The following is a 12,587-nucleotide window of genomic DNA, read 5'->3' on the forward strand; positions in this document are numbered from 1 at the left end:
AAACTTATATAAACTCAGCATTCAGTGGTGGCAATCCTATTCACACCCATTGTAGTGTGTGTCATGCCATGTTGGAAGCTCAGCATGAGCTGAGCATTTTCCAGTGGCAACTAATGCATTTAGAAGATGTCTTCCTGAAATCCATGCAGTCAGATGTATTCTTGCGTGCTACTCTCTAGAAACATAAAACCGATCCTGAATGATTTATCTTTTCTAAAGTACAAATATTGCAGAAGGATGAAGGATTGTAAGAAATACTTGTAGGCAGAGGGCTTTGGGTGTCTAGTTTTCATAAGTCTAGGTTTGAATCCCGAGATCGTCCCTCCTCCTTCCCCCTACACCCTATGGTGTAGGCATGCCCTAAATCTCAAGCTAACACTAAACATTGCCAAAATTTATAGTAAGTAAACTGAGTAAAATGCAAAAATTGCAACTGAGCTAAATCCATTTTGTTTTAATTCTTTGTTAGCAGAAATCAACAGTACTACACACAATAAAAGATATAATTTACTATACCTGTTTTACTATGCAGACTGATTAAAATTGTTTAAAAAAAAACCCACCTTGGAACAAACAATGACTCCCATTCCACCAAAAAACAAAAACAAAAATGATAGGGCATTTATGCCAATAATTTAGCTTGTTTTCACATAGAATCACAGCTCTTGCCAGAGTGCTTGGTGAACTCCAGATCGTATTAAATATTTATCATTAATCCTCACAAAGTAGCATTTCACAATACTTGTTCTAATTAAAAGGACAGTGTCAACTTGAATTTTTTAAAGACTTCCTTTAAAAATGTCATTTTATGATAGCCCATCATTTGAACTGTATAGGTTCAACTTTTTAAAAGTTGGACGAATCAATCTGATTTCTTGTTTACATTTCTAATCAGTCATTTGAGCGTAAGTAAAAAGCACACTCAAGCCAAATCTTGTAATATCTCCCTTCAAACCTTTCCTGCCTGTACACCTGCAAGCTTTTCACTCCTTTTTCAAAATCTTTGGCGTAATTATACTGTTAAATGCCCTCTTACAAATATACTGCAACAGTGTGACCATCATATGTTTTCAACTTGCTAAAAGCAGGCAACAATGTGTGACAAAGTTAAAACAGAGAGAGAGAGAGATGGAATTTTGTTTATCTAGCTTAACAGAGGATATTTCTTTACGACAAAAGGGATTTCACTATAAAATCTAGACAAAGGTGAAGCAGAAAGCTTGATAGAGGATGGAGCAGGGGAATAGAAAGCCTTTAAAAAGTGAATTTGTGGTGATAGTCCACAAAAGGGTACGTGAAAAGCTCAGTAAAGATAACTCAGAGTTGAAGAAACACAGGGTTGTAGTCCTATGTCAAGTTCACCCCACACCCTCTCTGATGTTTAATAAAACTTCTCTAGGGTTCTAACATTATTCTGTTGCATTCTGCAAACTCCATTAGCGTAGCCACATACTCATCACCCTAAAAGAGGGGGAAAGTGTAGACAAATTTGCATAAAATCAGCATACGTTATGTTATTTTATATGTGTAAATGCAAATTTAAAAATAATGACTATAATTTAAATAGAAATACAATCCATCTCACCATAGTGGGGAATACTGTGACTAGCTGCCCTGTGTGCTTGCTCCATCTACTGTCCAGGTGCTTCTTGTTGATGGATCACATCAAATCCCCTGCTCTCCTTATGACTCTTTATCTTTAAACCAGTCTAAAGGGTTGTCTTAAGAGAAACCAGTAGGAATTACACCTAGTTGATTGCTATTATTCCTAGGAAAAAGCACCTCTTCTTGATTCTCCCAGCCTCAGCAGGACCAGCATGGCATCATCACCATCAAGACGAGATGGACAAGCAAGTGGATGACCTCCACAGCTCAATCCTGCCCTGTTGTCCACAAAGCCAGGGAGATTTTTGCACAATCTTGAATTTGTAACAAATGTTGAAAAAGCCAAGGGTAGTCCATGCCACAGCATTTCTCTAACTTTTTGCAACCAACCAGGAAATGAAGTCCTTTTGGTTCCCCTTCCTCTGAAGTCAGGTATTTATAGCTATTCCTGCTCTATTTCTTTTTCCTTCCTAAACCTTACCATTTCCATCCCAGCAATCCATTATTACCTGCAGCAATCAGGTTCCCTTTGGTTGCATAGCCACCATTTCTGTAATGCCACCTTCCTTCCTTATTTCTAATTTGTGCTAATTTCTCTCATCTTCATCTTTCTCTGTCCTTAGACTTGTCACAACTATTATTCTGGTTCATATGCTAGGGGACATAGGATTGCTCCTTTTTTGGTTCCTAATAACCACAATTTGTTTCATGTGGGCTGCAGAATGGAGCTGCGAATCATGCTAGGAATGGACCATAAGGAACAATGTTGGAGACCAAATGCACTCTGAGTTAATCTTAGAAATGAGCTAGACTCACAAGCATGCTGGATGTCCAAGCAGAAAGGAAGAACTCATGCCCAAACTCAAAGGCAGCCATAGGCTTCAAAACAAACAGTACAAAGGACTCATTGCTATGAAGGTGGATTCCTGATGGCTCTGAACAAAGGGGACAATAGTCTTCAGGTTAATGCAGGCTGGGAACAATGCAGAACTCCATTGCAGGCATTCTATCAGTGCTATCACTAGCCAGTGATAGCATTCAACTCCAGATGATAGCATTCTATCATCTAGAACGCTGCAATAGGGAGGGTCCTATCATATGGTATATGGTACAGTTATCCATATGGTTCAGCCATTACAGAACCAAGATGTGCTATGTGTCCCCCTCCCTCACTGCAGTGGCAGTACTTTAAGATCCTTAGGGCCACAGACCTTTCTTTTTCTCCCCTAACTGCAAGCAACCATGTGGACTGATGGGGCAATCATTATCATCATCTGTAAGCATACCATAGTGTCAGACTTATTACTAGAGATCTACCAGTTCAATTTTAGTCACTTTTGTTTTAAACTGAAGCCTGAACAGTGTGGATGTGCTGAAAATTCAGACTGGGCAGGCTAATGTGTCTAACTTCAAAAATGTTCAAAGTTTGAACTGTAATAGCAATTAATTTCCTCTATACCAAACAAGCAGGGCAGAACCTCTGCCGGAAGGATGACAGATACCCTGCTTGGCAAATCAGTGTGGCATGAAGGTGGTTCCTGGCCCAGCCTAAATGTTATGCTGTCACCATCAGCAGAGAGGAGGAAGGGGATGGAGGCAGCCAATCAGGGCATGAAAGGGGCGGCAGGACTGCGCTACATGCAAATTTCAGAGTAGGAATTCAGTATGCATGAGCCACATTTACCTTATTCATGAGCCCCTCTGTGGTGAGGGAACCGAGGGGCAAAAATGTGGGGCAGGAGCAGGACTACTACGCTAATAATAATAATAATAATAATAATAATAATAATAATAATAATAATATAACATGCACAATATCTTTTCTACTTTTCCTTATACTTTTCCTTTTGGTAGTTTACATTAGTAAAGCAAAGCAAAGCAAAACAAAAAGAGTGGGGAGGAAGGAAAAATAAGAAAATGCACAGGGAAAAAGGAGGGGGGAAAGAAATCAAACAATGTTTCTGTGTTTGCCATGGGCTTAGTTCAAATGTTCTTACTGAAGGCAGCTTCAAAGGTTCCTATGGCAGAGAGAGTAGGAACGCGGTTCTGCTGGGACCCTACATCTGTGCCCTCAACCCTCCATTTCTCTAATGTTTGGCAAAGTCATTAAAATATTCCTTTTCCTACCTTCCAATGTCAGGAACTGGAACGTTATCAAGGTTTGACTTAGCCATCACTTGCCAAATTGAGTGCAATGTAATGCACAAAAACCCTGTTTGTTGAGTATTATTTTAATGGCTAACAGGGCACAGTGAAATTGAGGGCATTTTTTCTTTCTGAAATGTTTCCAGTACTTTACATATAAAAAATAAAATGTGCTTTGCTTCTGGTTCTCTTAGAAAATAACAGGCTTGTTCTATATCCCCATTATATTTTCTGTAAACTAAACAATATAAAAACAGTCTACTGTGCCAATAGGTAACATGCTTCCTTACTATGAAAATGATATATTACACTTGCAGGTTGAACGTATCTTTAAAATTAGACAGTGAATCCAACAAGAAACAAAACAAAATATAACTATGGAATTACGATTTTCTGCAAAACTCCAAAAAGCATTTTTACTAGGGGAGTGCACTCCGCCCTGGAATTATCTGGTAACCACAAAAATCCACAGAGCATTTTGCTTTCAGAGCAGAGATTGGCCACTTCCAAACCCATCGAATACTCTCAGAGCAGAGACGTGCCCAATCAGAGCTTCTAAAGTCTCCAGAATTAACGAGCTGTGTGTGTATGTGTGTGTGTATCTCCATATTTGGAATACACTGAGTGGGGTGAAGGGTAACTTTTGTGTTGACTTCTGTGACTAACCAATAGGAATAGCCACAGTGGTGTTCTCGAATCACAGTGTTAGGGTGACCATATGAAAGGGAGGACAGGGCTCCTGTATCTTTAACAGTTGCATAGAAAAGAGAATTTCAGCAGGTGTCATTTGTATATATGGAGAGCCTGGTGAAATTCCCTCTTCATCACAACAGTTAAAGCTGCAGGAGCTATAATAGAGTGACCAGATTTAAAAGAGAGCAGGGCTCCTGCTAAGCCGTTCATGCTTTGGAATGTTTCCTCCCTTCATAAAGGTTTGTAATCAGTTCAGGTCAATAACAATATAAATACAAGATCTGTGCAAAAACCAGATTTGTGCCAAACTAGAATTGGGACATTCAAACTGGAGAACTTGAAATTCTAACTTAAACCAACTCACATTGTTGCCTTCAGTGTAGCTTTCCTTGGAGCAAAGACATCTGTATGGGTTAGCACTTGTGTCGCAGTGATCCGCATGGCCAAGACAATTGCACCTGTACAAAAACAAATCTATTGAGAAAAGAGCATTGATATATCATTCAAGAAAGAATCTTCCTGTTATTTTTACACTGTCATGAATGTAATTGTCTGCTTCTGTTAAGGATAACTGTATCAGAAAAAAAGAGCTTTTAAGTGTAGTAACCATTTCGTGTCTCTCTCCATTCCGCATTTATAAATGTCAGCTAAGTGCTTCTTTCCAAGGGAGCAAATTGACAGGATGTGTTGTAGACCAACTATTAAGTGCTCAAATGTCCATTATGTGTTTTCATTGCACACCATGCAGATTTAAGGCCCTAATTATTAATTACACTTAATACCTGTGTTGTCAGTATTAACCATGCCACCTGTAACTCCACAACTTAAGGACAGAGTCTTTTATTTATTTATTTTGCTTATTAATCATATTTACATATTGATTTCCCACAAATGTCACCAAGGCTGTATAACATACATCACTTTTCCTTCTCACGGCTGCCAAGGTTGAGAATTCACAACTACAACATTTTAAAATGTCATAAACGCAAAACCACCAACTCATAGAAACCAGTTAAAATCGTAACAGTAGCCTCATAAGAGTCTTCCCTCTAAAATCAAGAATCGATCTGGTGACCCTACCAAAAAGCTGACAGAACAGAAAGATTTTAAATGAACTCCCACAATTATAAACAGTCAGAGGAAAGAAAGGCTCTTTGGGAAGTGAATTTCCAAACTATGACAAAGGATGTCTATAGCATGTCCTTCTCTGTGCAGTCTGTCCACTCACATAGAATACTGAAGTTCTAACTAGATCTGAAGAGGGGCAAAATTAAATCCCCAACTCCCAGCATTCCTGTCCACTGGTCATGCTCACCGGGGCTTCTGGGGGTAGGGATCAGTGAATAAGTGAAATTTGGCATCACTAGAATTCTCCGAAAATCTTCTCACCATTCATCTTGTGCCTAATTCCTGCTCACGATCAATGCTCACTCTCCATGAATGAGAAAATTGTACAAATAAAGCAGTGATTGAACGTGAAATTTGGGCAATTTTCCTCCATAAACTAATTTGAGCTGGTTCAGGCTTCAGAGGAAAGTTGGGCAAATTAGGAAATTTGTGTAAAAGCGAACTGAGAAAGATGCACAAATCGAACTTGATTACGTGTCTGGCAATCTGCGAACATTATAATTGGACATGCAATCACATGCTTGCAATCACATTTGGAACCTTGAACAATGCATGCTCACATTTTGTTGTAGTTGTTTTGGTTTTTTTGAGTAAAAGTCAAAACCTTATACATCTCTGTCTGGGAAATGAAGTCCCAAACATTTGGAGATCTACCTTCTGCTCACCCCTAAACTAGATGAAACGTTCGTAATCCATGATCAGAACTTCCATCCATAACCCAAATTCCTATCTCTTTTGAAAGTAGCTCTGTGGAGGAAACCGGAGAGATTTGACCATATGAATTGGACTTCATTTTATTTGTGATATATGAATGCCAGTCATGGCAAGCACAAAGTCTCGTACTGCTTCCAGACAAGGCAGCCCCAGCATAGATGTGGAAATTCCATAAGACCATCAGTTTGGGGGTTCTCAACACACACACCCAAGACTACTTCCATCAGCTTGAGCAGTAATATGTTATACAGTGTAATAAAATGTTACATCAATAGAATCCCAATCCTGTGTTGGGTTCCCAGCACCAGGCATAGGCACTCAAAACTGGCAGAGATACTTGACAAAGATACTTGAACAGAGAGATAGAATCCTTACAGACTAAGGCTTCCTCCTCTGCCCTCAAACTGTGGTTGGTGCTGTATCTGATATTCTGGTGGATACATCTGACCCAGCTTTGCACCCCTTGCTTTTGTCCAACCAGGTCTCAGTCACAGCAGTGAAGTCAATGGGTTCTTCCAAGATGAGGCAATTGAAGGTAAGTACCTTCCCATATGGGCCCAGTCCAAAGAAAGTTAAACATGCTTAAGTCCCAAGGAAATTAAAGGTGCTTAACTTTCACATAAAATTTTCCATTTAAGCTTCATAAAACAATTCATTTCTTGCAGATTAGGGCTGAGAAAGTACATATTTGTATTACTTCTTGAGAACACAGTGTTATTCTTATTGATATATTGGTGCATGTCCCAAAAATGTCAATTGTACACAATATGATTCACCATTTCAGACTGTTACACCATATGAATGTAGAGGAAAATCTATATTGATTTATCTGTTTAAAGGATTTGTATACTGCCTTCTCCAAACATCCAGGGCATGGACAAAAGAGTTAAGATATTAAAGAAAAATCAAAACAAAACAGTATATCCACTTCAGCTAATAGCAACAACTTGGTTTTGCTCACTAAGAAAACCTGGCTCAATACATATTCTTTTAAAACATAAATTCTATAGTTAAAAATAAATAAATAATAGCACATCTTTTACTAGGACTCAGTCATTACTTAATTTGCATTTTATTTACAGGGTATAATTATGCCTTCAACAAGACTTCTGACTTAACATATACAATAAAGTTGTCAGTCATAGATAATGCAACACTTTTGCTGACAGAAGCCCCATTTTTAAAGGAAAAAACTTGCTAAGACAAAGAGTTTAGTTCATTATTAAGACCATTAGGACTGCCATATATGGGAGCCCATAATAAAAACTGGAAGTGCTGCTAAAGCAAAGCTTCAATCAGGCTTTCAATCAAACATACCTGTCTGTAATAGTTAGCAAAAATCGAAATGTAAAAGCATTGTTGACAGATAAAACTGTGTTAAAGAATTATTTATCTAAAACGATAGATATTAATTTAATATGGTGGAAAAGACTATTTTGTATCTGACATCTATGAAATTTGCTCCTCATATACCTGAGTGTAAAGCCACAGTTAATAATTGACTCTCATACTTCATTTTTAATAAGAACAAGAAGTTGCCTTGCATACCTCCCACTGACAGTAATTTCATCAACTCCATAATATCTGTGTCCAAAGTTAACCCAAGACATAGTAGTATGATACTGGCCAAGTAGATTAATCTTTACTTCTGAGGCTTTGACAAACTCTTGTAGTGAGGGAGTATTGTAGAAATCATTGTATCCTGGCCGACGATTTGGTTCTGGAGTGAGAACACTGAAAGTAATGTTTCCACGGGAATATGGAGTAATGCTGTTAAAAGAAAGTAGCATATTAAGTATCTGTTTCACAGAATCTTTTACAAATGCACAGAACATGTTATGTTTTCAAAGCATTATAGAGCTGCCCAAATGCAACTTTTATCAAGAAAAAATTGAAAGTCCGATTAAATCTATACTATATATTTGATGATGTCATCGAATATAGTCCTATGTTTCTGAATCTCAACTTTCATGTAAATATCAAGAATGCAATCTGTACTGACTTACAAATTGGAAAATAGAGATGTGACACTTATATTGGTTTGTAAATAAGTTTGTTAAACATATTCTTTGCAACTCTATATCTGCAAAGAAAATAAGAAGGTGGAACAGAAAAAGTGCTAATGTTTACCTAAGTTTTCCAAGGACAAGAAAAATCTGTGACAAATACTACAGTGGATATTTTTTATTGTAGGATTCCACCAAATGCTGAAGGGTAAACAAGTAATCCTGAGTTGCCTTTCCATCTTCAATGAAACTAAAATTGACATCTTTAATAGGGCTGTGTCCAGTGATTCAGGTTGAATCTGGATTGGGGCTGGAGCAGCTCCAAAGCACTTGAAACTGCTTCAGCTTGATCAAGGACAATGCCAAGCCACTGCCCCTGCTTGCCCATGGGGCTTACCTAACCTGTCCACTGGAGCCCGGCAGCCATCTTAAGGAAGATGACAGCTCTGTCTTTTCCTAGATCTAATGTTGATCACCAGTACATCTAGGGGTGAGCATATTACCCCAACATTAAAATCACTCCACTGGCTGCCAATTAGTTTCCGGGCAAAGTACAAAGTGTTGGTCATTACCTTTAAAGCCCTAAATGGTTTAGGTCCAGGTTACCTGCAGGATCGCCTTCTCCCATACAGTTCACCCTGCACACTCAGGTCCTCTGGGGTGAACTTACTTCAGTCAGCTAAAACTAGGCTGACATCAGTTTCCCAGAGGACCTTTTCTTCTGTCGCCCCCAGATTGTGGAATGGCCTGCCGGAGGAGATTCGTAAAATTAACACTATGTGTGATTTTAAGGCAGCTTTAAAGACTAGCCTTTTCCGGCAGGCCTATCCAGATCAATGTAAAATCATGATTTTTTAAGATGTATTGATTCCTGTTCTAATGTTGTTCCCTGCCTCGATCCAAAGGGAGAGGCGGGTAAGAAATATTATTATTATTATTATTATTATTATTATTATTATTATTATTATTAATGTTGAAAACTATGGTAGCAGTAAAGGGGCATTTCTGGAAGCGAGATCCAGACATCCGGAGCGGGTTGGATGTTAAAAACTATAGCTGTGAAGAGACATTTAAAATAGTTGTTGAGATGGAAAAAAATTAAGATTTCAAAACTTTGAATACGAGGGAAACTAAAAATTTGAATGTGGGAGAAGCAGAATCTGAGAGAACTGGAAACTCATTCATCCAGGCTAAGGGTTTTGAATGTTTAGCTCTGAAAAGCCTGATTTTGAAATACTGTTTATTCAGCTATGTTAGTGCTGAATTAGGATTGCTACCTCTTTTTTCTTTTTTACAGGCTCCGCATGTTCAATAGCTATATGGCAGGCAAGTACAAGTCCTCTCCATACTGGGAATAGCTGTACCCATTGAATTTGGACAGTGCGGGTGGGTGTGAATATTGTTTCAGATCATTTAACGTAAAAAACTACCAACATTTGTGAATTTCTTCATATTTCTTCATATAATTTCTTTATATTGTATTTTATATTATGGTTTTATACTGTTATTTTATATAGCTCCGCCTATTGGGCGGTATAGAAATGCAATAAATAAATAAATAAATAAAAAGAAAAGTGAGATTTTAAAAAACTGAATGCAGGAGAAAGTAAAACCGGCACATTTATTCATCCTGTCATCAGCATGACTCAGCTGCTTTCTGAGGATGCATTTATTTCAAGCGGAAGTAAGAGCTGGGAAGATTACTAAACTCTAGGCTGGCCTGGACTTAGTCTAACTTCAGGAGATAATGTTTAAGAAGGGCATGCCTGAACACATGCCCTAAAAATTTAGAATAATCCCATCTTCCCACAAATATTCAATTTGTTTTTCATCCAGAAAACAATGCTATTCTGACTAATTTTAGTAAATGTAAATAATTTACAGACTTTTCTCATATACAGAAATCGCACAACTAGTATAAACAGTGAAATGCAGTGCCTTACCATGTCTGTAAATAAATAAGAAATCCTTTGCTTTTAAGTTTAGCACTTCCCAAGCCTTTCAGTTTACTGTGAGACTGATCTGCAATTTTGTGGGTTTTCCAATGCAGCTCGTCTCAAGGAAAACACATACAAAAATGTGTATATTTGTGGAAAGTGTGCACCAAATTGCATTTCAGGAATGTAAAGTACTTGGGAAAATGTATATGTTTACAAATGCATGCGTATTGTACATATGCACACAAAAATGTACACAAAAATAGTATGAATTTCCATACAACTTTGCAATCATAACCAAATGGGATGGAATGAGTTTGACCTCAAAAAACCCCAACAATCTTGGTGAGACTGAGATTGATAGATCTGTCCCTACTTAAAGAATGAATGGAGACCAGATCATTGTGTCCCTAAGCTGTATATCATAATTTAAGTTTGTCTAGGGATGTTGCAGACTCCATGGATCCAGGTGGGGGCACCCACAGCACATTCACAGATCCATGCTCCAAGTGTTCAGCAGCCATCTGCCCTCCTCAATGTGCCACCAGGTAGGCTCCAGAAATTGTGCCACAATGGAGACTCTGGAAATTATGCATTTCCCCATTGCATGAATGGCGGCCATAATTTATCAGCCTAAGTTGATATACCAACTACGTCCTTATCTGTATAGAGATAGCCTAGCTACAGTTATCCATGCTCTGATAACCTCTCGTTTGGATTACTGTAATGTGTTATACTTGGGACTGCCTTTAAAAATGGTCCGGAAGCTTCAGCTGGTACAAAACAGGGCAGCCCGTTTATTAACAGGGACTGGCCGGTGAGATCACATTACGCCAGTCCTTTTACCACTTCATTGGCTGCCAGTCCAGGTCCGGGCCCGATTCAAAGTGCTGGTATTGACATTTAAAGCCCTAAACGGTTTGGGGGCAGGTTATTTGAAGGAACGTCTCCTTCCATATGTACCTGCCCAGACCTTAAGATCATCTACAGAGGCCCTTCTCCGTGAGCCCCTGCCAAAGGAAGTGAGGCAGGTGGCTACTAGGAGGAGGGCTTTCTCCGCTGTGGCACCCCGGTTGTGGAATGAGCTCCCCAGAGAGGTCCGCCTGACGCCTACACTGTACTCTTTTTGTCGCCAGCTGAAGATCTTTTTATTCTCTCAGTATTTTAACACTTAATTTTAACTTAAATTTAAATTTTACTGTTCTAACTCTGTATTTTAATCTTATATCAATTCTGCTGCGTGGTTTTATCCTGGTTGTGCTTTTTATACTGTATTTTGTATTTGTGTTTTTAACCTGTTGGTTGTTTTATTATCGTTTTAATTTTTGTGAACCGCCCAGAGAGCTTCTGCTATTGGGCGGTATAGAAATGTAATAAATAAATAAATATAAAAATAAATAATGGCCCTAAAATTTCAGGAGCGGGGCAGATAGTTGATGAGCGCTCACTGGGCCTCGCCTCAAAAGAAACTCATGCAGCCTGATGAGCAGGGGCAGTGACGTTGGGGCAAATGTCCAATGAATCGGATGTAGGTGAGTCCGTCCATTCCTAAGTTTGCCCTTCTCTCTCTGTTTGTCTTCTGTGACAATCCACAAGTAGATGCACTGTTAAAAATCACTATTGGTCACAAGTCAATGCAACGTCATTCAAAAAGTCCAGCTAATTTTGCATGATAAAAGCTCAAAGCAGTACATTTGCTACAACATCCCTCTGCCCAGTAAGTTTGATTTAGGTCTTTAGAAGAGCAAGTAATGTGTTCTGTTAATTTGTTCTTTAAAATTAAAGTAGGTTAGCTTCTTGTTCACTACCACCTAATGTTTCCTGTGGTACAATGAATATACATAAGTCTTTAGAGGGTATTTTTAAATTAGGTTTACTGTACATCTTCCCCACACAACATCGTTCACTTGAATCACTTCCTATTATCATTTATGTCATGTAATTGGAGGGAAAACAATGTTCCATTATAAAACATTTATGGCAGCATTTCACACATTAGCTCTTGAATTCCTTTTTAAAAATGCACTAATTTTTATGTTGGCATATTGTTGTAGTTGTTTTAAGAGAAGTCACTGATTTGATTATTTACCAAAACATTACCCTTTGCTCAGTCAATGGATTTGGCAATTCTGTGTTCCCCTCAATGCAAACTATGTTTTGCTGAAAACGAATGTACCCTCAATGACCTCTTGTTCCTCCCTTAGAATGTTGAATTGCGAAAGCCCAGAGAAAGATGCTGACACTTTAAAAGCCTAGCTGCCAAGATTGAAACAGGGGGGGTGGGGGGAACCACAGCAAAACAAACAACCATTGCACCTGGTGGAATGCTCCCTGATGGCTTTTCAGACAAGTTCTACAC

The 12,587-nt window shown here is 38.5% G+C and overlaps 1 protein-coding gene across 1 annotated transcript in view; it reads right to left on the bottom strand.

The window, feature by feature from the left end:
• Nucleotides 1–12,587, bottom strand: part of USH2A (usherin) — a 594,633-nt gene that overhangs the window by 526,657 nt on the left and 55,389 nt on the right. The window contains exons 7-8 of the mRNA XM_063125387.1: nucleotides 7,834–8,055; nucleotides 4,808–4,901 (exon numbers count right to left, since the gene is read on the bottom strand). Coding sequence (XP_062981457.1) covers nucleotides 4,808–4,901; nucleotides 7,834–8,055 — 316 coding nt within the window. The remainder of the gene's footprint in view (nucleotides 1–4,807; nucleotides 4,902–7,833; nucleotides 8,056–12,587) is intronic.

This window comes from Elgaria multicarinata, chromosome 4 (assembly GCF_023053635.1).
Source record: "Elgaria multicarinata webbii isolate HBS135686 ecotype San Diego chromosome 4, rElgMul1.1.pri, whole genome shotgun sequence".
Lineage (NCBI taxonomy): Eukaryota > Metazoa > Chordata > Lepidosauria > Squamata > Anguidae > Elgaria > Elgaria multicarinata.